This window comes from Erpetoichthys calabaricus, chromosome 2 (assembly GCF_900747795.2).
Source record: "Erpetoichthys calabaricus chromosome 2, fErpCal1.3, whole genome shotgun sequence".
NCBI classification, from domain to species: Eukaryota; Metazoa; Chordata; class Cladistia; order Polypteriformes; family Polypteridae; genus Erpetoichthys; species Erpetoichthys calabaricus.
Genome location: NC_041395.2, coordinates 166,309,396 through 166,337,316, shown reverse-complemented (window position 1 = coordinate 166,337,316; position 27,921 = coordinate 166,309,396). Strand labels below are relative to the sequence as shown.

The 27,921-nt window shown below is 37.7% G+C and overlaps 1 protein-coding gene across 1 annotated transcript in view; it reads right to left on the bottom strand.

Annotated features, from left to right (window-relative positions):
* Positions 1-1,907: 1,907 nt before the first annotated feature.
* ppp1r7 (protein phosphatase 1, regulatory (inhibitor) subunit 7) overlaps positions 1,908-27,921 on the bottom strand; it is a 58,783-nt gene continuing 32,769 nt past the window's right edge. The window contains exons 8-10 of the mRNA XM_028825693.2: positions 17,521-17,625; positions 13,253-13,339; positions 1,908-2,905 (exon numbers count right to left, since the gene is read on the bottom strand). Of these exons, the coding sequence (XP_028681526.1) occupies positions 2,729-2,905; positions 13,253-13,339; positions 17,521-17,625 (369 nt within the window). The 3' untranslated portion in view covers positions 1,908-2,728. The remainder of the gene's footprint in view (positions 2,906-13,252; positions 13,340-17,520; positions 17,626-27,921) is intronic.

Below are 27,921 nucleotides of genomic sequence, written 5' to 3'. Positions count from 1 at the left end.
TTTTCCACCATTGTTCCTGTTAACTGTCATTTCTTAATAACATTATGAATCGAGGAAACAGCTACCAGAAAACACTTTGATATCTTTTTGTAGCCTTCTCTTGCTTTGTGAGCATCAATTATTTTATTTTTCAGAGTGCTAGGCAGCTGCTTAGAATAGCCTATGGGTGCCGATTGTTGTTGGGACAAGGTTTGAGGAGTCTGAGAATTATACGGCTTAGCAATTTGCATCACCTGGGGTTCTGGGGTTTCCAAATTAGTTAAGGTCTGAGACTTTGGTTAAAGCTTTGGAGACCTCAAATATCTTGGGGTGCCAAAACTCTTGCAAGGCACTCCTTTCCTTTTTTCACTGTACAAAACAAATACAGTAATCTTGCATAAAATGCTGAAATGAAAGGTGTCATCTTTAACTTAGTGCCTTTGGTGATCGCTCCATCTTCTGCTCACTTAACTATTCACAGTAACAGACATTTTAAGCAAGGGTACCCAAACTTTTGCATGCCACTGTATTTGGCAAACACATCACCAAAAACTGAATCTGGACAGCAAACACCACAGCAATTGTCAAGAAAGTACTACGGTGTCTGTACTTTCTAAGGTATCTAAAGATAAGTAGAATCTGGAAAAAAGCACTGGTCAGCTTTTATAGCAGAACAATTCAAAGTGTTCTGGCTTATGGCATCACTGTAAGGTTAGGAAATCCTACTCAAAATGAAAAAGGCACCCTTTAAAGGTTGGTCAGAACAGCCGAGTGTATTATTGGAACAGAACTTCCATCAAATGATTATCTGGACATTAGTCGCTGTGGGAGTAAGACCCACACTACATTTAAGAACCCTAATCACCCAGAGGCCACAGCAAGAGACCCTATACAGTCTTAACTGTCACAGACCAGAAAGCCTCAAGACCCAAAAGAGGAACTTCAAAAATAGCTAACCCTAAAGTGTGAAGTGTGTCACTGTGATCTGTGAAGTTTATTGCAAACGCATTATTTTATACCTGAAACCACACAAATAAGCTGACATAGAGAACATGACAGAAAGATGGACATAAACAGGTGGAAGATGACTCAGGCAGGCTAGTTGTCCAAGTTGGTCATAATAGCCAGGTGCCCCTGTCTTTAATTCAAAGTTCTCTCTGTGAACAATCCCAGGGATAGTTATTCTTAGGCAGAGGCCATGAGGGATTAGAGAAGGTGCACTGTGTGCTAGCTGTATCTTAGAAGAACACAGTTCATACATAACATAACCATACCTGGTATGTTTCTCCATAAAAAGCTCAACGGATATGCAAATATGTGAGTATTTATATTGGAAAAGAATCACTGAGAAGCTAGAAGCCATCTCATGTCGCCAGCCACTCTTTTGGTTTGGATGAAGTACATTCATCAAGCCTTCCCTACTGAAGAACATCTGAAGATGCATCTACTGTTCCATTGGCTTCTCTCCGGCCTGGACATGTATGTATAAATACATAGTAATTAATGTAACAAATTAAATACATATATCACTTTTTGTACCAAATTGCTCTCGTCTGATTATTTCTGCCATTGTTACTAAAGGGATGCATATGGTTTGAGCATGTTTTGTATCAATAAAGAACACAATCTTAGGAAGCAAGCACACTCTGCTGGAGACAAGAGCCTTCATGAGTGAAACAACTCAAAAGTGATCCACTTTCTTTAAGATCTTTTTTTCCTAGACACTGACACAGGCACTGTAGTTAGAACTGTAGGCTAATAAATGGGGGAGCAAGGCCTAACCCAGCCCCGGAAAGGACATTAGTCTATCACATGCTATAATCATAAGTCACCATTACTCTTCTAGTGAACCACATAACTCCCATTTAAAAACCCAACAATGCTTTGTGATGAAGCCGATTAAGTTATCGCAATCATATCGATATAGGTAAATTAAATTCAAATTTATTTTAAGTATCTGTACAGTTTTTTATATTAGAAATTGTGTGATACAATTAAAAAGGCTAAACAAAGCAGTTCATGCAGTACTGTCACATCCTTTAATTTGGTAAATCCGTTTCATGTAAAATATTCTGCTAGTCTTCAATTGTCTTGATGAGTGATATTTTGTCAAAGATAAAATTATCCTGAATTGTTTTTTATGACAAAACTGATAATTAAGTGCTTTACTTTAAACCGGTTACAAAGGTAACATGAATCAAGGTTAACAGTAAATTTGTGTTGCAGGGAAATTTAAGCCTTCAGATCAAACACTCGTGACATTTTCAACTAATACACAAAGAACATTCGCAAGTAATTATGAAAACCTAAGCAATCTGGCGGACTGAACAATAAGAAAAAACATTGTAAGCTAAAGACTGTTTTTAAAATAAACAAAAACATTGTTCTATAAAGCTTTAATTACTACATTCCTTAATTACTACATTCTTTGTAGGCTCTTTCTCTGTTCCCAGAATATGTCTTGCAGTTACTAGTCAGTCCCTGGAATGCCTAAAACAAGTAAGGTTATAAAAGGGAACAAAATCCATTTCTTGCATTTTTGTTTAGGAGTGCATTTATAACATATGAATAAATACCATTATAAACACTGTTAAGAGATGCTAGTAAGCTCAGTGGAGAGATCATGATCAGATGTTTCTAGAAGACTACCATCCTGAAAATTTCCCGCAACTTAATAAAACCCAGACTTTGCATATTACGGTTTATCAATCATGTACAGGGTGCAGAGAAATAGGCCTTAACAGGTAAGTCAAAAACGAATATAAGTAGCATCTATCTGCCGCACACTTGGAAGTGACAGCATAATTTTACGGCGATATTGAGGGTCCTTCTGAAGAGGATTGCGCTCCAAGTAAACTGTTTCTAGTCCGTGTGCATTCTTCAGCTCATCAAGGTCACCAAAGTTGTCAATCTGGTTGTCATTCATCTGTGTGGATAAAGTAAAAAATATCAGCTGGGTATGAATGCATTAGCTTATTACAAACTTGTCACTTGATCATTACAAAATAGTAGCTCATTGTTCAGGAATTGTATTATTTACCCATCCATCCATATAATGAATCCATTAAAACCAGCAACCAACTCATGACAAGGCACCAGTCTAGCACAGAGCAAACACATACACATACGACTGATTTTACATTTGCAATGTAATCTAGTATATATACTATATATGAGAGACACTATATTAACCTTTTCAGCTGACAGATTTCAGGTAATAGACCTTAGCCTAAAAGTTCTGTCAACCTGAACAGGCATGTAGTGTATTCTGAGAAAAATGAAAGGCAAAAAGAGGACTCAGTGTTTTAGCACAGTTAGATACAGTAGTTTTTTTTTTATTCCCATGGGAATATAACCTAGTGATAATGATGATTCTTTAATAACATTTTCATTGTATTTTGAGAACTGTAAAAATGTCATGTTGTGTTCTGCTAACAGAGATAAAGTCAGGTGTTTCTTATGTCAGCTCACTTTGGACAAGAAGGAAGGGGGAAGCTGGCTGCTTTTTAATAGACTTATGTTTTCCAAAAGGAGTTCTATTAGTTCAGTTACTGACATGGAAACTTTCATGAAGCTTTTAGTTCAGCTGCTACTTTTCTGACAACTCTGGAAAAAGCTCAGATTAGTTGCTCTTTGGAGAAAAATAAGGGTACTTTCATGGACCTTGCTATCTGCTGCTATTTAGCTGCTAGACACTTTTCAAGGACCTCTACTACTAAAACTTTTTTTTTTTTTAAATTTTTTTTCATTTTATATTTATATTATTAAATATATATATTGTGGAATATGGCCGGCAGCTTCTCCCGGCAATACCCTCAAGCCGCCAGATGGAGCCCACCCTGCAACATGGAGGTGCCCCGAATTCCAGCAGGGAATCATGGACAATGGAGTCTATCTTCACAGCCCTGCTGGATAACGTGGGGACCGCCAGGGGATGCTACATGGAGGCCCAGGGACTTCTATTTGCCTTATAGCCTGGAAGTACTTCCCAGTCGAAGGGACAGAGGAAATGACATACTTCCAGGCTGAAGAAAAGGAGTTTACCCGACCTGGAAGTGTTAATATAGTCACATGGACTGGAGGCACAGAAACACTTCCGGGTCAAGAAGTATGAAAGGAATGTGGGAGATCCCAGCAGCGAGCCGAGTTGGGAGGAAGGGTGACTGAGCTGCTGGGAGGTGTGGAGGATTGTGATTATTGTTATTATTATTGATTTATTATTAAGTATAGTGGAGGTGGAGGTGCTTGCGCACATTATTTTTATAATAAAGTCAACATTTGGACTTTTATCTGGCGTCTGATCTGAGGGTTCAAGGGGATGACAGCGCCCCCTGTCACAATATATACATACACCAGTAATGGCGCACTGTACAATAACATGCCGTGAATACACTTGACTTGAGCATTCATAGTTTTCATACTCTTTCTCTGTACATTCAGCATTTGTTTGCTCAGAGGTTCATTTGCTTGCTGCTTCCTGAGCAGTTCTTCTTTTCTCCACCCTAGTGGCCCGCTTCTTCTCTTCTTTCGGCATCTTTTTGCATTAAAACTGGTTAAGTTAGTGTTTGTGCTGCAATTACTTTGTACGTTTTCCATATTTTTTCAGTTAAGCTGCCACTTAAGTCTTCAATCTGCCTCAAGAATGATTTGAGATATGAAAAGATAGGGGTAGTGACAGCGAAGGTGGTAGGGATGAGAACGGCACCCGTACACATGCACCACAGAGCCACCCTGCTGGCCACTACCGAGAGTTGATTCTACAATAAAATAAAAATTAAAAGAGGAATAGCCTTGGAGGTCAAGCATCATCCTGGAAGCGGATAACAGACATCACGTAGTATATGTGTACCAAATTTCAGGTCAATAGGTCAAATGGTTTGCGAGCTACAGGTAATTTAAAATCTTTGACAGACAAACAAATAGCCACGGTAGTGCATATATTATATCATATATATATATATATAATCTGCAACTAAGGAACAGTCCAATGTGGGAGTAGTAAGCTAGCACTGAGTTATGGCTGCATGGACCTAGCCAGGTTGTATAATTGTTTGTATTGCTGCTGTTGGTTTTGTTGCAAATAAATATAATTTTTAAGTGAAAGCTTAAATCAATGTCTTTGTCTGACTGCTACTACCATAGTCAAAGAGCAAGATTGCCCATTCCTTGTCTAGCTGTGACAAGGGAACACCTTTGTAAGGCCTTTAATTGGTGGTAAACTGGGTTGAAATAGAGGTTTGAAAGTAAACAGAGGTCCCTTGAATATGTGGTGTACAATATGGACAGTGAGACAGGTAAGACGTTACAGGTAACACTGCTATATAGCTGGTTTTGACATTTCTTCCTATTCCCGGAAAAGAAAACAATACAAAAGGTTAGTTGGTACCTTTCATGCCTGGTGCATTTCACAGGAGCTCTGATAACATGCTAAAAACAATAGCTGTTAGGATACTGAAGTAAACTGAAGAAACTCCCATTGACAGAGACAAGAATAAGATTCACACCTAGTTTGGAGAAACTGTGAAGTAACTAATGGTGCCTAGTTATTATCATCATACTTGGGTCACAATACGATAATACTGATTATTTACAGGTTTTTTCATTATATTAAGTATTTGTTTTTTTTTTTTTAATAGATTTTTTTCCTCCTCCTTTATTTGACTGAAATAAAAATTAATATTATATATCCATACAGGCTAAAACATCAATCTTTTACAAGTAATCAAAGGAGCTGTAGATTCAACCCACCTCACTTAATTTTAAGTGGGGAAGTAAATGTCAAATATATTAGCATTCTACATAGCAAAGTGTGAACACTGTGTTACAATACATAACGCACTAACTTTGGCACTGGGATACATCTTTGCTGAAATAAGCGCTTATATTTGTAGTAGGGCTGTCAACTGACAACCGAGATCAAAATATTTAATATTTAAAACACTGTTTGAATATATACATATACAGATTTAAATTTCTTGGGTGTACATACAATGTTTAGTAAAAGTATTCAGTCTCTTGAACAATTTCTCTAGTTCACTAATCCAGAAAAAAAAATTGTTCTCTGGGTTATTTTTATTTCAAACATACCGAAAATCGAAATTAGTTTTTTTTTTTTTTAATGGGACATTATTGGTTTTATGTTGGAAAAAATCCATATTACTAACCAAGAATGGTAAACCGGATGGCATGGACGCAGGTCTCTCGCTAAACCGGAAGGCACAGACGCAGGTACACGGCGATGGAGCCAGGAAACATAGTGCGCAGGCGCCGGACACACAGACACAAGTCCAGATGGAGGAGTACAGAAGCGCACACAGACACGGGACCAGATGGAGGGGTACGGAAGCGTACACGCCCACACTTCACGGCATAGTCAGACCCGACATAGTACGGAAGTTGCATGCGACTACAACGCACGTCTAAAACACCGCAGACACAAAAACGAAAGAGCTCAACTAACTAACAAATGGTCTAAAACACCGCAGCCACAAAAACGAAACAGCTCAACTAACTAACATACGGCTCCAGAGAATGGCCACAGAACAAACAAACACAGCAGGATTCGGCGCCCCGCCCAAAGTCAAACCGGAGAGAGTACGGATGCCGCACACATCCACACTACACAGCATAGTGAAACCCGAGATGGTATGGAAGGCGCAGGCGTCACCGCCATATTGTGAGTGGCACTACTGCGGAGTGAAGTTAGGAATAATGTGCTGCTTGGGATTGTACAATCCGCTGAACGCTTTACACCAAATCCAAACACAATACAGCTTGAAAACGAAAGAGCTCAACTAACGTAAATATGACATGAAGCAACAACGCGCCCATAACTAAGGACTAACAAGACAGCCACACAGAAAAGAGGATTCTGCACTGCACCCCAAAGTCAAACGTAATGACACTACGGAGTCCGCAAAGGTCCACAATGATAGGACGGAAGGCGTCCAAACCATATAGCATATATGTGAATCACATTACACTGATGCATTATTAACAGTACAACCACAGAATACGCTCCGGATTAACAGTAAGTGCTATTATCCATATTACTAACGGTAGACAACGGATAACTGATGGAGTCACGGTCACGTCAAGCTCAACTAACAGAGCTCCAAAAACCAGCCCGATCCCGCATGGAGAAAACAAATAAAACGTGGGCACCTACAACGCGCGTCTGAAACCGCGGAAGCAAAACTCTCTCGGCTCCAAAACCAAACAGCTCGACTAACGGAGCTAGAGAAACGAGCCTACATGGACAAATACAATCAACATAGACGCCTACAACGCGCGTCTGAAACTGCGGAAGCAAAGCAGGCACGGGTTCAAAACGAAAGACCACAACTGATGGAGGTACAGAAACGAGCCCGCCTGGATAGAATCAATGAATGCAGGCGCCTACAACGCGCGTCTGAAATGCCGCAAGCAAAGGAAGTCGTGATTGTTCAAGTAAAACTTTTGTGACATTTTATCATGTCAGTCACTACAGTATCAAAGAAAAGATAGAAAAGATCGCATTACCGCAAACAAACGGTGATTAGTCATCAGAGCCAGGTGTAACTGAAAAAATAGCAGGACAAATCGAGGTCAGAAATAAAAGGCAAAGAGTAAACAACAAAGTCCTTTCGCATTTGCATCATTCAGTGCACAAAACGTGGATTTACACAATAATGGACCATACGCTATGAGAATCTGTCGTCCCGGAACAGTTAAAGCAACAACAAGTTAAATTTCAAAGAATACACAATTCGGTCAGGTGTCTATTGATGATCACGGAGAAGCGATGCAAATTTTAACAGGCAAAAAAGAAAGGTAATGTATATATTCCGCAAATAACATTACACACCAAAGGAGATTGTGACATGCCATTCATATTAAAATGTTTACAGTTTACCGTGAGAATAGCATTTGCTATGACAATCAATTAATCACTGGGACAAACATTAGAAAAGGTCAGATTATTTATTAGAGAAACAGAAACAATATTCACTTACAGGCATTGTCAAAATGCGTCTCCAAAAAAAATTGTTTTTAATGAAGCTGTAAAGTACAAGTTCAAATAATGATATTGAAACAATTCCAAAGAAAAAAAAACATTTAAATTGTATATCAGATTAACCAAACACGGGAGTTGGCGAGCGAAGCGAGCAGGGGGCGAAGCCCCCTAGTATAATAAATAAAAAAAAAATGAAATATGCTATTTGCGTCGGTTTTTAATTTTGCTGGACCACAATTTGCAGCAGGGTGTAGTGGTTAAGGGTTTGGACTTCGGATTTCAAACCCTGAGGTTGTGGGTTCAAATCCTGCTACTAACACTGTGTAAGCACAAGCAAGTCACTTCATCTTACTATGCTCCAACTGCAAAAACAAAAGAAATTTAACCAGCTGTATCTCAGAAGTTGTAAGTCAACTTGGATAAAAGCGTCAATCAAATATTAATTAGTAATAATAATAATTATAGTAATAACAATAATGGTGTTTGAGGTAAGTATGCTTTCCACACTATTCAGGAGTGAGTTTGGCCCAATTTTTCCAAGCAAAACTGGTCCATGTTTTTCACATGCGACAACTAATACTTGTTTCCTAAAATTTTCAAAGATTATTCCACCAATTCTCAGTTGGACTGAGATCAGGGCTTGGAACGGGCCACTGTAAAACATTCACCTTTTTGTCTTTGAGTCATGCCAAGGCAACTTTGCCCTTGTATTTTACATCTTTGTACTAAACTATCACTCAACAGAACTTATAAAGTTTTTGGCAGACAAGATAGAACTATTAAGATGAACAATTTAGTTGTAACAGTTTATTCAGTTTCTAGTCTAAACTTGCTTATTCTAGTTTTACTGCCTTTCTCATACATATTTTTTGATGTGTTGTTGAAATGATATCTTAATTTCCTTCCAATAACAACAATTGTATAGTATTTCTAGGCTGACAGAGGGTAAGGCATGTAACAAGGTAAGAGAAACAAATCTCCAGGTAGCTAATGAAGATCTTCCTCAGTGGAGTGGTAGAACTGGTTGCTTTGAATCTAAGCATCATGGATTTGTTTCTCATTTCGTCTGTCTAATGAAGAGTAACTACAGAGAGAGTGGGAGTATCACCCTGATACACTTCTCACCAATGACAGGAGATTCATATTTTCATTTCCTGGCATAGTTACCAGTATCTGCCACAGCATAGACTGATAGATTAAAAAAATATTTGCATATATTTTGAGTATGACTGATACAAAGGCAGTACAGTGGCATGGTAGGTAGTGCTGCCAACTCATAGATTAATAGTCTCCCTGTGCTTGGGTGGACTTTTCTCCAGCAACTCTATTTTTTCCTCTCACATCAACAAGGATGTACAGTATGTGTTAGTCTACGTGATGACTCTAAATTAGCCGCCTATGGGCGTGTGAGCATTACAATGCACTGATGCCTCTCCAGGGCTGTATCCAGCCAGCTCTGGTCTCCTGTGACCCTGAAATGGATTAAAAGAGTTTGAAAATGCTATGCAAAAATAAAAAGAAAAAAACAGAATATAAACAACAAAAAGGGGGTCCATTTGGATCCAATCTGGAACAATAGAGACTGGGATATTCATTTATTTACACTTTTTGAAAATTAAACTTAACAGTATATATGCAAGCAAAACCAAGAAAAATTTCTAGCACAAGACCCAAAACACACTTGTGAGTGGAATCAAAAAGATCTAAATTAAAGATCCTAAAAATGCCTAATATTAACATGACAATGTTATTTTTAATTAATGGATAAAGTATAGTCATAATCCTTTTTCAAGCAAGCAGAACAAAAATATGATCTTGTATCTTACAATACTAAGAATACAGTTTTCTGAATTATGACTGAGAAAAATGAGACATGCAGAAAACTTTAAATCATCTCCATATGGAGACGGTACATATGAACAAATTGACCAGCACCTTGTAAAGGTCTGGTGTATGCACTGCAACCAATACTATTTGGCGAGACTATAGCCCCAAGTTGGAAAGAAGTGGTTTCCAAAATGGATGTATATATAGAAGGAAAAACACATATATATGAAATATCCAAGTTTTTTTTTTTTTAATGCTACTATAAAACTATACATGAAAAAATACCAGTGATTTTGATATTGGACTATAAAACATAGCCTGTGAATCTCTTGATGCACTCATGGCTCAGTGTCTCATTATATCTTTGGAAACTGAGATATGATTAAATATTCGACACATATGAAACAGATAAATTCAGGAACATTTGTAGTGCATCAGGTAAAATAATGTCAATTCTGTTCTTCAGGGTAAACATTGTGTTTTATTTTGTTTGGAGCACAAATAAACTATTCCCTGATGCTGTTCACCCAAAAGTATGATAGGAAGTAAAACGGACTTGAGCAGTAAGAGGAGTCTTAATGTTCACAGAGTCATATCCTGCACCATAACAATCATGGCAAAGGTAGATATGGATTAGAACTGATGCCTACAGCCTCCCTTTAATCGCACCCCAAATACATTTGTTGCCTAACTCATATATTAGTAGAGGGTTTTTTAGCTCAAAGTTGCATCTAATCTCATAATTAAATCACTACATAACAAATTTATTGATGCTACAGTTTTCAGGACAAATCCCAGCCCATCACCAACAGCCATCATTTATTTTCCACACCTGCTAAATGGTTTCATATTAAATTTACATGGTCCCATCTGAAGCTGAACATTAAAAACCTGATCTACTATTTAAGTGCTCAGCAGTACGGATTTTTTGCATTATGCACCACTGTGAAAAGAATTGCGAGCAGAATTTAAGTTGATTTAAAAAAAAAAAAAAAAAAAAAAAAAAAAAAGTTGTTTGGGCTATGAAGCAGGTATTATTTACTGGTTTAATACTTAGAAATCAACAAGTATTGATTGCTTATACAAATTATCATGCAATAATTAATCCACCTGTAAATTATAAATAATGCAAGTAGATGAATGATAAATAGGCAAAACTCATTTAAAAAATTTAGACTTAACATCTTAAGAGAGTTGCTCCGCATAGGAATGCAACAAGCTAGCTGTAAAGAAATCTATGACAACATGCATACACCTTTTACTCTGTTAAGCGTAGGAAAGTAGTTGTAAAAAAAGTAAGAGGACACTCATTAAAAAGTAACACAAAGGATTGAATATAGAACTACAGTTTCAAACAAGTGCAGGATGGACGGGATGAGTGCGTTCTGTTTTGAGCAAGTGCAAAAGGGACTTTTTTTGGGTAAAAGGCTTTTTTTGCTTATTTGTGCTTTGGATTTTATAATTCCTCCTCTACATGTTTTACACAACTCATTAATATTTTTTGCATTCCTGTGCTATTCACACAAACAGTGGCGTAGCTAGAGTTAATGCCGCTCGGGGCAGGGCGGTGCTTTAATTTACCACCCTCCAACATATCTGAATATGTTAACCTATTTAAATGGAAAATTAAAATGACGTATAAAGAAAAATTAAGATACATTTTGCATAGATTTATTCATATATAGAGAAACAGCAATCATTTTTCACATATACCGGTAATTATTTATAAGCATCAACTAGATAAGAATATAGTACAGACGCACTGATAATCCATGTTCTAATTAAACCAGAAAACCAGAACCAGCGTAGTGTACAAGTGATAGGTGGGGATGTTTTCTGCGCAGAAGAAGAACGCATTCGGATTGATAACGAAACAAAATTATAAATTAGTTGTTTATCTTCCTAGAAATTATTATCGGTGTAATGTTTATGTTTACTTTTGTTATTGCCTCATAAATTTCAACTGCTGTGTCTGATGCCGTCACAGAAGGACAGTCTGAAAATTTATTTTTGTAGCATTTGTGGATAAAAATCAGAGAATTTTACTTTTTTCATGCATTAGTGATATTTTTCTGAACCCTGCTGCTTACACACAAATTGTACTAAGCCTTTTGGCCAATAATGCCACCCCCAAAAAAGTGCCACCTTGGGCAGACTGCCCCTAGCTACGCCACTGCACACAAACTGTAGAATTATACTATGATCAGGAGACAAAACAAAATTATATATATTGATGGTGTGATGCTCACTGAACAATATTTTTTACTAAAATGGCATGGCTAATGGAAATATTATAACTAACAGCTAATAATTATAAAAGACTGGTTAGACTAGGGTGAGTAGCTATAGGACATTTTAGAGATAAAGTGATGAAAGCATTAAGCAGTATATCAGTATATGATTACAATGCTGTATCAATGTATTTGGATCTCCCTTTAAAACTGTTAGTTCCATAGCAAACAAATGAAAGTAGCATTTCACTAGCAAGACACTGTTTACAAAAAGGACATTTGTCAAAAATAGGTGCTTGAAGAAGGAATGAAGTAATTGAGGGAAACCACTAAGAGGTCAAAAATCACAGACAGTGCAATACACTTACCTGTATGGAACTGGGGAAGAAAGAAATTGATACTCTTTAATCTATTGGCCTGCCTAAAGTTGACCAACTAAATATTGGAAAAAAAAGGTCTTATGGTCAAATGAAGTCAAAATTAGGCTTCTTAGATAAAATTCAAAGCACTGAATGTGGTGTAAACATTACACCACCTATGTAGTAAAAAAAAAAAAAAAAAAGTGGGCTAACAAATATGGAAAGCTGACACACACCTACACTAAAGCTGTTACTGCAGCAAAAGGTGTCTCAGCCAAATAATACTTTGCACGCTCTGAAATTTATGTAAGAAGTATAGGAGTATTTGTTTTTGATTCCAAGATATTTGCTGACAATTTTTTTTTCTTTTTGAAAAACAAGGTATGGAACAAAATGATCTACTTTTTCTACCCCTAACAGGAGCAGCCGAAAGAAGAAGAGTGCCACCATAAACATTTAATATACTCAAAGAATTAAATGCCTAATATTTATTTCCTTCACTACTGTAGATAATTGAAAAAGCAGCACTAGTTCAGAGGGTAAACTAAATTTTAACAGATAACAGCATTTTCTTCTCCTAAACCAAACCCCCCCCCCCCCCCAGAACACTAGTCATGAAAAATTACGAACAATTGCTTTAAACAAGCTCAACATCTTCTTCTTTCGGCTGCTCCCATTAGGGGTTGCCACAGCGGATCATCCAAAATTGTTGTCCGCATATTGATTTGGCAAAATTTTACACCGGATGACCTTCCTGATGTAACCTTCCCCATTTATCCAGGCTTGGGACCGGCATGAAGAAACACACTGGTCTGTGCATCCCCTGTGGCTGGGTTTTTAAACAAGCTCAACATACTCACCCAAAATTCTTTAAGTTCTGTCAGATGACTAATATTTTCAATTTTCTTTACCCTATTTGCAGCAATATCCAATGTAGTCAGTTTTTTCTATAAAACAACAAAAAAAAAACATGATCAATGTTTAGTTTTTATACAGAGTTACTGAATAACTTAATGACACACACAATAATACACAAATTCAAAGATATGCACATTCAGAAATTGGAAAATACCATATTTTACTTTATAAATTAATTGTTAAATACTGCATACATTCAATTACATGTTCATAGCACTTTATTTACAAATTCTTAAAAAAAGACAACATACAATATAGCACAAAAACATCATGCAATATACATGCACATGTTCTAAATTAATTATGTCTTTGCTATTGAATGATGGTGTAGGTAAAACACAAACTTTGTGTATAAATGTGTATACATTCTACATAAATATGTCTAAGGGACTTTGAGCCTAGAAACGTATGTGTACTATACAAAAATAAATAAAATTTCTCTTCAATTATGGATTGGGTAATTTAGGTAAAGGGAAGCAGTTATTTGACAGCTTACAGTGCAAATAAGTTTCAATACGTATCATTAGGATACTGACAGTGACATGCTTAAAGCACTGATAGTGGAATGTGGAACAAGAAACACCCAAAATGAATCCAAACTGGAACACTGTAATATAATATGTTAAAGACAAATGGCAGACAACATTGTGATCAAAATCTCAATATTAAGTGACACAGCCCGTGGCATAATAGAGAACGGCAAAGGCAAATTATTGTTGTGAGATTCGCTCATTTAAAAAGGGGAATATGGAATTTGCTGCGTAGCTTTTTGCTATCCGCAGGATCTTTCAGGGCCAGGAGTGTAGAAATCACTCCGTAAAGTCATCACCAAGTGTTGTTATTGACACTGAATGTTAATGCACAGATGTGTTTTATTGTCTTTGTCCTTGCAGACAACTAGGCAATAATAACTGAAAAGGCACAATTACGATTGTTTACATTCTTTCACTCTTTAGAAGCTTACTTCATTATCTCAGTGGCCACCTCCACCATGAGTTGGCATGCACTCAGCCACGGCTGCTGTCTGCCACGGCTGCTGCTAGTGGAGATCCTTTGATGCTGACTTGCTGCAGGTAAAGTAGAGCTGTCAGTGTTTACATGGAGTTTTGCATGTTCTTCCCATGCATTTTATGGATTGTTATTTGTATAAAGTACAATGAAATTCCTGTGTGCTCTTTTGGCTAGGCTGCCACTTAAAGTGAATCTCGCTCTGTAGGCTTTGTAAAATAAAGCAGAATATAAGAAAAACAAGCGCCGTTTAGGAAAACATATTCATGTGTTGTGAGCGCACATCAGTATGTTATTACAAGTCATGGCAGAACATAAATGTTGAAAAAAAATGAACTGCAGAGGGAGAAGCACAGCAGAGCTTCGTGGTGGGGCTCATCAGGTTGTCATAACTCCACCTGCAACAACGGCTGTAAGCACACAAATGAAAATGAAATGTATTCTTACCTCAAGAAAAACAGTTCCAAGAATCTGTTATAAAATAATTATTTCTAGTTTCCTTCGTTATAACAAGGATGCCTCATAATTGTAAAAGGTATACAGTGGTACCTTGGTATACATCCTTAATCCGTTCCAGATCCTTTGACTTATACCAAACAGGACGTATACCAAATGAATTTTTCCCATAAGAAATAAAGGGAAAATGATTAATCCGTTCCCATGAAAAAAAATCCTATTGCTATTGGCATATTATACATTGATGGGGTTGTATAAAATAATTTAAACACTGCTTAATACTAAAATACATAAATACAAAAGCAATTAGATGAAACAAATTAAAATTTAACCTCACTTTACTTTTTAATAACGTCTGTGTTTTTCACAATCGTAGATACCGTCGTTCTCGGCATACGGTATGCAGCAGCCATGTCCCGGATACACATGCCACCTTCATACTTTTCAACAATCAATTCAAATTTACGCGAAAAAACACAAAATCACGTGAAAATTCACATACAGTTATAGCGCGGGTTGTTCACTGAATGCTAGCAACTGGCGCACTGATGCTCGTAGGCAGCGTAGGGTAGCGCGCGGTGCGATGATGCAGGTTCGCTCCACGCTCCCATACGTCCTTACGGGGTGTCCTGAACCCAACAGCGTTGGTAGTGTCACCGAGATGAGCTAACAAATGAGGACAATTCTCAAATGAAGCCAGGGGATAGTGCAAGAATGCCAAGTGCTTTTACTTAAAACAAATATCAGTGTCCAAACAAAAAGTGCAGTGCATCTGGTTTCAAAAAGTAATTATTTAATAAATATCCATAAAAACAAGCGTTCTGTGGGGATAAAAACAAAAATAAATAAATCCGATAAAATCCGAGGTTAAAAATGCAGTCTCACTCTTCACAATCACAGCCCACCTGTGCAGATGCGACTCGCTCCAACTACCTGATTAACTTCCCCGCAGTTGTGCAATCGTGCCCACGGAGAATGACACGGCTATACGGGTTAAAACCTGGCCCTTTTTTTGAAGCTGCGGACCCGCTATACCACACGTGGTGTTCTAGCACATGAGTCGTATTCCAAGCAAAATTTTTCACGTCCTAACAGGACGTATACCAAGTTGGACTTATTCCAAAGCAGGCGTATACCGAGGTACCACTATTTTATTAAACTGAAACATTTGCTGCTTTAAAGTGGATGCATTCTGCAAGTTTTAAGTATTTTGTTTGTACCCATGCCCCGTGAATTTCAATGTAAAATGTCACTGCAGGCAAGAATTTTGTTTTATATATATAGAAAATGCTTGCCTTTGGCACACAATTTTGCATGGCCAATGTATATTTAGTGTTTATATGTTTTTTATTTCAATGCACAATGTACCTGTGTAACTGTGTGTGAGATTAATAAAACTGTTGAATCTTGACTATACCATTTTTATGAAGAAAAAAACGTTGACTTGAAAAATATCAAGCTTATCCTTTAACAACTATAAAAATAGTACATTTAAATTATTATTGGTACATTATTAATTCAAGTCAGTGGTGCATTTCTATTTACATGATCTTTTTTGCTATAAAACTACTCTTTTTTCATATCTTTTTCATTTTACATTATTCTTAGAGACTCAATTGGTCCTTACAGTATTCATAACCTTCACTTTTAAACACTGGCTGTATTTATTTCTCTCTCTCTCCTTGTTGTTTTTTCCAGTCTCATAATAACACTCTGCCAAAACTTTTTACATATATTATCTTTTATAGGCTATGAATAAAAGGTGTCAAACTCCAATATGAGAATAACATTTCAAATCAGAGAAAACTCATTTTTTAAAAGCCTGACCAGTTCTGGAACAATTTTCTTTGGACAAAGCAAATTTAGATCAATATATGCCAGAATGTTTGAAAGAGAACAGCACGGAGAAGAGAAGAAACGGCTCATGATCCAATGAATACCACATCATCCGTGAAACATGATTGAGGCAGTTTTATGGCATGATCATGCATGGCTACAAACGGAAGTCAGTCACTCGTGTTTACTGATGATATGACCGCAGGCAGAAGTAGCAGGATGATTTCTGAAATGTATAGGGTCATACTATCTGCTCAGATTCAGCCAAATGCTGCAAAACCGATAGGTCAACTCTTCACAGTACAGATGGACAATGAGCCAAAACATACTGTGAAAGCAAACCAGTTGCTTTTCAAAGCAAAGAGGTGGAATATTCTTCAATGGCCAAGTCAGTCAACTGACCTCAACCCAATTGGACATGCATTTCACTTGATGAAGACAAACCTGATGGCAGAAAGTCAAACGAACAAGCAGCAACTGAAGACAGCTACAGTAAAGGCTTGGCAAAGCATCACTAGAGTGAAAACCCAGCATTTGGAGGTAACCTTGGGTTCTAGTCTTCTATGGATCATCATATTTATATTAGTTTGTTCAAATTCTTTTGAGCCATGAAAATAGAGGGACCATTTATAACAAGTTTATATAATATTTTTGTTGAACTTACTGAATTAGAGCTGAAAGTCTATATCCTTCAATCACATTTCGATGGCTTTGTTTCAAATCCACTGTGGTGGCAAACAGAGCCAAAATTATGAAAATTATGTCACTATCCAAATTATTATGGACCTGACTGTATCACCATTAGATGTTTGTTTTCTTTTATTGTGTCTGTTAATTTTTCATTAAAATGATTCTATTATGTTGCATTTAAGAAGCAAGCAAAAGATGAGGAAAGTTAACTAGCACTTACATTGTTTTCTAGTCCTTCCATGACCTCAATCCCATTGTGGCTTAGATAGAGTTCTCGCAGGTTTACCAAACATTGCAGACCTTCCATCTTAGTAATTCGATTACTCTGCAACAAAATTAATTTAATACATTATCCAAAGGTTGACATTGGTTTCTTTTTATTGCGTTATATGATTTCTTATTTGACATATTATTTTCATCAAGTTGTAACTGGCAAGGATATCTTCCTAACAAACTGTGCACTGTAAATTGGTGTAAAATAGTATACATGTCATCATATTTCTCCTAAGGGCAAAACCAGGACACACACTGAATTGATTACATCATACCGAATTGATTATATATACTGATTATAGCTAAACTTTTATGAAACATAAATTTTCAAAAAGTATTTAGAATCCTCTTAAAAATTTAAACAGAATTTTTTTTGTTTTGATGAGTATGTTCTTAATGTTCATAATCACTTCTTCACTCATAATATGCCTTAAATTGTAAAAATTGTGGTGTAATCACAATATTATTAATAAGAACATTAGAACATAATAAATTTGGCAAATGAGTGGAGACCATTCAGTTAATTAAGCCTGTTTGTTTAGCTAATAGCAAAGCTGTCCCAATATTGCATCCAGATTCTTGTCAAGAGACTACACGTCTCCATAGTTTGTTCTAGATTCCCACAACTCTTTGCCTAAAAAAGTGCTTCCTGGCTTTAACAACAAAATAAGTTAATTCTTCTATAGCCCAAAATCACAGAAGGAATGCCTCAATGGACTTTCACAGGCCCGGTTTTTTTGACAGCTCCCCAGCCTTGACTCCCTAAGAGACAAGAAAAAAAACTTCCAAAACAACCTTATAGGGTGAATAAAATGGAAGAAATCTTGGGAAAGGCAATTCACAGAGAGACCCCCTTTCCAGGTAAATTGAGCAGTAAATGGGTGTAAAAAATGGGGTAAATAAAATGCATAAAACAGAACACAAGCAATCCTCTTCACACAGGTAGAGGACACGTCTATTTGCATCTCTCGGACTGACACAGACAACCTGACTACAGATCCACATTGTATTGAAAAACTCATCAGAAACTTCAAAACACTTTGTTGGACAGTTACGGTATCTTATCCAAAGACCTTGACTATACATTGTTCTCCTTTCTTGCTTAATGAATCTTGGCCTGAAGAGGTCTATTAATTATTTACATTTAAGATGTCTCACTTAAAGGTTTTCCAATGTTGTATCTGTCCTGGTGCCTATATAAACACAGGGAATTCCAGTTTCTGTATTACATCTTGCCTGAAGAAGGGACCTGAGTTGCCTCGAAAGCTTGAATATTGTAATTTTTTTAGTTAGCTAATAAAAGGTGTCATTTTCCTTGACTTCTCACTACATTCATAATGGCTAACACGGTACAACACCATAGTACTATTGCCACCTCAGAAATACAAATGAACAAACTACAAGGCAAAACACATAAATAGATTACACGACTCACTAAATATAGAACTATCATATATGAGGATACAGATTTGTCAAATAAATTAAAAACAAAGTAGAAACTAATTAACATAAATGTAAAACAACAATATCTTCTTCAGTCTTAAATGCACTTCCCCATAATTTCCCCAGATATCCTTGAGTACGTGATTCACCCTTAATCACTTCTTCACACACAACATGCTTTACATGGCGAGAATTTTGACAGAATTGCTTTTAGGTAGGACAGACCAGACTGGGAAAATACCGTAGTTGAAAGACAGCTGATTGTTGGGGCAACCCGAGTAGTACATACACTGAAGGCAAAGCAGATTACAACAGCAGAATTTTGATTTTGAAGTGTAAATGTTTTGATTCAGACTGCTTAACAAGGAAGAGAATTTTGCATTACTATTTAGTGGCAAACACAGAAAGTGTAGTTTCCAATTACTTTGCAATATTTTGTCATTTTTCCCCCTCTGTATCTTTAGATAATAATTTAATACAAAAAGAAAAAGAAATAAAATTTGATTTTCAATTTGTATAGGTTTTCTTCCCAAATACTCTAAAATAAAAAAAATGGGCAAGTCAGATGAACTGGCACGTCCAAATTAGGCTACATGTTGGTATGTTAGCACCTTAACTAAGGCAGGTTCCATCCTCATAAATGATGCTGTTTATATAGGATCCGACCATCCAAAAAGTGATTAAACAATCTTTATTCAATTACTGCATGGTAAAATTTTGCTTTATTTATTTATTTATGTATTTATTTAAACATTTAAATGATTTATTTCTGCCCTGTGTCTTAGTTCTGAAAATATGTACTATGATGTATTCTTAGGCAAAGTTACTTTATAGCATTTAACCTGCTGGGCAGACACCATTTTTTTATTCTTTTACCAGTGACGTGTACATCTTTTTACATATTTTATCTGCTCTATGCCTGCCAGTGCATGAGTGGCAGATTTTAAGATTCATCTGGTTTTATATGGATGGAAGCCTATATAGAAGTATGTAACTTCCTGCTTTGTTACAGTGACAACTGTTTTCCAACTCCACCTTCCTGCATTAAAACTAAGATAATATAAATCAAAAGAAAGTAGAATACTATAATTCTAAAACATCATAAAACATGAAAACAAGAAGCCAGTAAGCTAAAGAAAAAACAGAAACCTTTCACTGTGGGGAAAAAAATGTGGCTTTGATACAAAAGAAGAGCTGAAAAAAAATGATATATATACAAATATATTATTTGACAATAAACTACTTCAACCATTCTATGATCTGCTTCTTGCAACTGAAAGAGGGCACCGTGTCAAATGTTAGCCGACTTGCTGACCAACCACAAGCGTTACCTGGTAGGTAACCACCCATACAATCAGATTGTGATTAAGACTATGAATGCCATGAATGTAATTACCCCAGTCTACAAGCTGTCAAATGAATGAACCACACGCCGTGGCGCAACGTTAGAGGCTTCGCCTCTGGCACTGACGTCCGAGGTTCGATTCCCCGAGAGGGGGGGTGCAGCAAGTGTGTACGCCTGATGAGCCCAGAATTAGGGTGAAACGCATGTCACGTACTCTTTGTATTACTTGACAGTAAACTATTTCAACCATATATATATATATATATATATATATATATATATAAATAACAACTCCTTCTTAATACTTCTGACATATGCCCACTCTCATCTAATCAACCAGTTCTGTCTTTGGTCATACCATATCTAAAATGTTTAGCTGCAGCATGGCATGACTGAAGACAGTCATTGGCTGTTTTTCCCATATTTTAGATGAAGCTGAATGTCGAAACAAACACAGTATTTAGAAAAACATTGTGTACTCTTCTCATAAGAATGAATATCACCAGTAGAGGTCGTATCAAACAGGTATTATGAAAGCCTCTTAACTTTTAAAACCTGACCAATCAACAAGACACAGTAGCAAGTGCAGTGATAAAAACTGATGCCTTTATGTATTTATAGAGTATATTCTAATCATGTGGAAATTAAAAATGGTAGTAATGAGCTAATAAAGGTAGTGGGGCTGGTGTACCTATGATCACTGCCTACCAGTAAACCTGTTCTAAAAACAATCTGTTACAATACTGTAAAAAATTGTGACTAAAAAAAGAAAAATAGTGAAGACAGTCATCAGCAATTCATCTAAAGAAAGGTAATGTATGATGAAGCAAGCTGAAAGCAAATTAAAAAAAAATGTTTCTTGATCACAAGGAATCCTGGAGTAACATTTTATCAATATCATACCAGAAAACAAAAAACAGGGGTTGTTTCATCTATAACAAACAAATGGCATTCAAAATAAATATGTCGATTTTTCAACAAAGAAAAGAACTGTTAACTGAATATACTAAAACTGCATGACTTCTAATAAAGACATTTGGTCAATACTGTAAAGATAATGAAAAAAATTAAGTAAAAGACAGCATAAAGCAATTTTAGTGCAATTTTTCAGGCTCTTCATAATATTTTGATAGACAGACAGGCAGGCAGGCAGGCAGACAGACAGACAGATACTTTATTAATCCCAAGGGGAAATTCACATTCTCCAGCAGCAGCATACTGATACAAAAAAAAAAAAAAAAACAATATTAAAGATTGATAATAATGCAGGTAAAAACAGACAATAACTTTTTATAATGTTAACGTTTACCCCCCCCCCCCCCACCCCCGGCGCATAGTGTGGGGGAGGAACGATCTTCTCAGTCTGTCAGTGGAGCAGGACAGTGACAGCAGTCTGTTGCTGAAGCTGCTCTTCTCTCTGGAGATGACACTGTTTAGTGGATGCAGTGGATTCTACATAATTGATAGGAGACTGCTTAGCGCCCATCGCTCTGCCACAGATGTTGAACTGTCCAGCTCCATGCCAACAATAGAGCCTGCCTTCCTCACCAGTTTGTCCAGGCGAGAGGCGTTTTTCTTCTTAATGCTGCCTCCCCAGCACACCACCGCGTAGAAGAGGGCACTCGCCACAACCGTCTGATAGAACATCTGCAGCATCTTATTGCAGATGTTGAAGAATGCCAGCCTTCTAAGGAAGTATAACCGGCTCTGTCCTTTCTTACACAGAGCATCAGTATTGGCAGTCCAGTCTAATTTATCATCCAGCTGCACTCCCAGGTATTTATAGGTCTGCATCATCTGCACACAGTCACCTCTGATGATCACGGGGTCCATGAGGGGTCTGGGCCTCCTAAAATCCACCACCAGCTCCTTGGTTTTGCTGGTGTTCAGGTGTAGGTGGTTTGAGTCGCACCATTTAACAAAGTCATTGATTAGTTCCCTATACTCCTCCTCCTGCCCACTCCTGATGCAGCCCACGATAGCAGTGTCGTCAGCGAATTTTTGCACGTGGCAGGACTCCGAGTTGTAGTGGAAGTCCGATGTATATATATAGGCTGAACAGGACCGGAGAAAGTACAGTCCCCTGTGGCGCTCCTGTGTTGCTGACCACAATGTCAGTCGTGCAGTTCCCAAGACGCACATACTGAGATCTGTCTTTAAGATAGTCCACGATCCATGCCACCAGGTATGAATCTACTCCCATCTCTGTGTGTGTTTGTACACATACTCTACTGGTTTAAGATTTAATTTCTGTGCCTTGCAAGTACATTACCATTGTTTTTGAAGATATATCACCATAAGAAAGATATGTGCTTTGATGTCAGTGGATTAATGCCTTGACGTTTAAGTTTCTGTGTATTGTCTTGTTTGTGATCTGTATGTACGGTAATAATGAGACAACCCTAGAGAGAATATTGCACACATAAAAAGAAATGGGAAGTGTGGTTTATGTCTGTATATCAACATTTTAAAGCTAACGTCTTTGTGTATGTACTTATACACTATAAGTGAGCATATCTGTTTAAGGACATTGCAATTTGAAGCAGGAAGAGAGATTGAGAAAAACATCTATTGAATCTATTTGTGCAGCAGGGTGCTAAACATTTCAATAGATGAACAGGTATGCCGTTGTGCACAATCTATATATATAATTCACTAAACCGCCGCCAGAGCAAGCAAAACACCCATGGAAGCACATAGGACGGAGCCACGGCCACCAACTCTAAGACCATTGGATACGACAACTCGCATAGCCACGCCCACCAACTCGGACGTGACGACACAGAAATAACGGCGTCATTTATGTTCGTCTGTGCTAGAGTCCACATGCAACTCTGAGCCACATTGACTGTTCATAGAGGCATGTTCCTCGCGGATGTGAATCGCTATATGCAGCGTGTAAAACAGTTTGCGAGGGGTATCCCATGGGATCCTTAAAACAATCCTTTAAAACTGAGGTTAAAACGCAATGAAGGAAGCAGTCTTTATAAACCAATAAGCCCTGTGCCTCTGTTTCATTAGCGTCTCACCTGCTTCACCGATGCAGGCCCTGCAACAGTCGAGATGCTCTCTCAGCAGCTGACCTTCTCTGTGCCTGACTCCACTACTGTCAGTCGTCTGATTAAAAATGGCCATTTCAAGGGGAGCTATGGACCCGCTATACCAAAGGAACACCTGTGACATTGCCTTCACATTGTTTTCCTTTTATTTCTGATCCCGTCGAGCAGATCAGACATATTTAAAAATGGCCTTTTGAAGGGGAGCTATGGACTCGCTATACCACAGGAACACCTGTGACATTGCCTTCGAGCCTGCTCTCGCTCACTCTAATGTACCGACTTTCTCTCTCTCCTCACTCGCTCGCACACTGCACAGGGGAGAAACGCCCCCAGCACGACTCCACCCGGAAACCGTTTCAGCCAAACTTCCACTCCCCTCAATACGTTGTGAGCGCGATGATTATTTATTTAAAAATGGCCTTTTGAAGGGGAGCTGTGGACCCGCTATACCACAGGAACACCTGTGACATTGCCATCACATTGTTTTCCTTTTATTTCTGATCCCGTCAAGCAGATCAGACACCCAGGCAAACAACACTGAATAATCAATAGCTGCAACTACTTTGCCCGCCCCAACTCCTCACCTGAGTCAGTTTCGTCTCTGTTCAGCAGTGTTTCCCAAACTCGGTCCTGGTGAACCCCTATGGCTGCAGGGTTTTGTTCCAACCGGATTCCTAATCATTACTGCCGGTGAAACTCATCCGGGATAAGTCAGTTTTTCAAACGCAGCCGTGTAGCAGATTAGTTTACCTGGATGTAATAATCCGAGATCAATGCGCACCCCCGCGCTGAGTGAAAACCCAATGTATATTGAGTCTAGAAAACATGATCAGCAAGTCTTTGATAGGCTGCAACAAAATGATGAAAGAACGGGCGCATTTTTTTCACACAAGCTGGGTGGGTGGGTGTTAAGTTACTTAATTAGTTACTCGAAGGATTTCAAGATTTAATATGCAGAAGCGGTAACACTGAAAAAGCAGCCCAAACCAGAAAAGATGGCTGGCAAAAAGTGGCCGACAAATTAAACGTGTGTGCATTGTACTTACTGAAAGCAGCGTTACGGATTTTGCAAATGTTCATTTTTTTCCCTCTGCTTAAAAAACATTTAAAAAGCGGTGTGATTATGCGGCGTAGTAGGTTAGTATGCAGCGTATAAAACAGTTTTGTTTGTCGCGGATAATTTGCCTTTTACTATTACACAAAGACAGTTTCCTGTTAGATTGGCCTTTGCGATTACAATTAGCAAGGCACAGGGCCAAACTTTCAAAAAGATATGCATGTATCTGCAAAAACCAGTTTTCAGTCATGGACAGTTGTATGTTGCTCTCTCCAGAGTTCCATCTTTTCATTCACTTACTGTTGTATCCTCAAACCCACCCCTTTTAGACAACTGTGTCTTTCCGGAAGTGTTCAGCCATCAATAAATAATTATGCGGCGAATGCCTGCAGGAACACGTGCAGCGAGCGAGCGAGCGACACACACACACACACACATACAGGCGCGCGCGCGCGAGAGAGGGCACTGGGCACATAAGAATAATAATATTTCGTTACATTGATATAGCGGTGTTCTCAGTATTCAAAGCACTATCCACACAGGGAGGAACCGGGGAGCGAACCCACAATCTTCCACAGTCTCCTTACTGCAAAGCAGCAGCACTACTACAGCGCCACAAGACAGTTAAAGAATGCACCGGGCTCGATTATGTTTTCACTTCTGTTTACAGCGATCGGGTCGTAGATAGCATTGTTGCAATGTTACTTTTCTTGGTGGCTTATTACATTACGGATGTTTCACATGTTCATTTTTTCCCCTGTGCTTAAAAGACATTAAAAAAATGTTTCTCAGCTGTGACTCCAGAACATCTCAGTACGCAAGCTATATTAAGCGTCAACAATGAAGACTGGCTACACCTTAATCTACAAGTACTGACACTTATCCCTACCGACGAAGTAACTTTCACCAGCGTGGCCTTCTTCGTCACAGACGATCACGCTTTCAGTCACGGACAATTATATGTTGCTCTCTCCAGAGGTCTATCTTTTCATTCACTTATAGTCGTATCCTCAAACCCACGCCATCTGGACAACTGTGTCGTTCAGGAAGTGTTCACCCATCAATACATAATTATGCGGAGTATGCTACGCTGCGGGTTGGCTCGTTAATTATTAATACATGTGTTACTGGTTTTAAAAAATACATACAAATGAGAAATATATACAAATAATCTACCAAAACTATCCCAATTATTAATAAAATCTGACAAAGAATTTTGGCCAAATTGACCTCTTGTACGTGGATCTTAATCTCCGCCTGCAACAGTTAATATGAACATATGGACAGGTGCCTTTTTAGGACATATTGCAAATTATTACAAACTAAAGATACCCCTACATGCATCTCCAACTTGATGTACGCCCAGCACACAAAAAAACACAAATTACAAGGATTTAGTATATGATCAATAAGAGCAGTAAATGGCTTTAAGGCGTGCTTCTGATCAAGGTTATTACAGTTAACAAAAACTAAAATCAAAACTGAAACTATTAATAAAAAAATATTTTTGTAAAACCGAAATAAAATAATTAGTAAAACCAAAATAACAAACTAAAACTAAAACAAAACTATTAAAGTAGCTGGAAAGACTAAGTGAAATAAAATAACAATTTAATAAAAATATTTTTAGTTTTCGTTTTTGAATAAACATTCTTGCCATCAGACTTAAACCCTTGTAACTTTTAACTCTAAAACAGAAAGTCATCCCCCACAAGCCATCCACATATATTCATCCAGTGACTGGCAGCTGGTAACGGAGGGTGGGTGTTCACATAGCATTTGCGGTGACAGAGCAAGCTGAATAGTAGTGCGTAAACCATGTGAAATAGAAAGCGATTTACTGGGCGATAATAGTGACAGTTCTTCAAGAGCTGATTGTGACAGCATGATAGATTCTGGTTCAAGTGTTAGTGAAGCATATCAAGGTGATGATTTTGCTTTGAACATGCTCTGTAGCTGTCTAAGCTGCCAATTCACTAGCTCTCCAGGATTCAAGAGAGAAGCATTAGATACAGATAATCCCTTATAGAATCTCAGTCTGTTCATAAATGATGGCATGTTAGCTGTAATTCCGACTGAGCCCAAGATACAGTATGAACAGCAGCACACTAAGCCAAATTCCTGGCTGCATGATACTGACGTCCATTATGATGAGTTGCCGCATTTTTTTTGTACTTCTTGCTTAGCAATATACTAGGGGGCTCCGCCCCCTGCTCGCTTCGCTCGCCAACCCCTGGCGTTGGGACATGAGAAAGAGTCAGATGTATGAATTAGATATAGAATAGTGTGCAGCTTTGGATGATGCCCATAGAAATAACAAATAGAGTGTTTGTCATATATTAATGTTTTATTGGAATATTTCTTTGTATACAACATTAGTAGTAAAGATGGTGTCTTATCCTTGAATGAGTCTTCCTTGGCATGGATTATTTATAATTTTAACTTTAACGTCAGATGAACGGCGAACACGTAAGAAGGCAACATAAAGTTGTCCATGTCCAAAAACGGGTTCAGAGAGGTAGATGCCAACCTTGTCCATGGTTTGTCCTTGTGATTTGTTGATGGTCATGGCAAATGCAGGTTTAATGGGGAACTGTCGGCGTTTCAATGTAAAAGGTAATTCTAGCTCAGAACTTGTAAGGTCAATTCTAGGAATGAGAACAGTATTGTTAGCATGTGATCCTGTAAGAACTGTTGCTTGAATAACATTGCGTGTCATGGTGTTGACGACTAACCGTGTGCCATTGCATAAACCCTGTTTTGTGTTAAGGTTTCTTAATAGCATGATTATTGTTCTGTTTTTAAGGGTAAGGTTGTGTTGTGGTAATCCGGCAGGGTTAATAGTGTTCAAATATTCTAAGGGGAAATTTATATGTTCATTGTCGTCATCAGAGTCAACTTTGTCTGAGCTTAGAAAGATCTGTGTCTCTCCAGGAAGTAATGAAATGACTTGGTTATTAATGTGATTAACATTAATATTTTTTGGACATAATATAGTGCGTTGTGTTAACAGGGGTATTTGGTCTAATGTGATTGCTGTTCCAAATATCTCTTTTACTAAGTCGTCTGAGATAAAGGATTGTGGAATGGAAATAATATCTGGGTGAAGTCCATCTGTATTTGTGAGTGTACCATTTCCCAGTTGTATGAGCCAACTGTTATATTCTGGATCTGGACATCGCATGTTTTGTACCAACTGTATTGTTTTAAAGCAATGCCAATTGTCTGCGTATTTTAAGGTGGACTGAACAATAGCTGAGCGCATGGCATGTGGAACAATAGCTAAGCATTGTCTAAAATCTCCTCCTAATAAAAGAACTTTTCCTCCAAAGGGAATATTATTATTCATCAACGTTTGTAGAAGTTTATCAATGGTGTTGAGTAAGTGACTGGATGCCATTGTACATTCATCAATAATTATCAGTTTTGCAAGACAGATGTCTC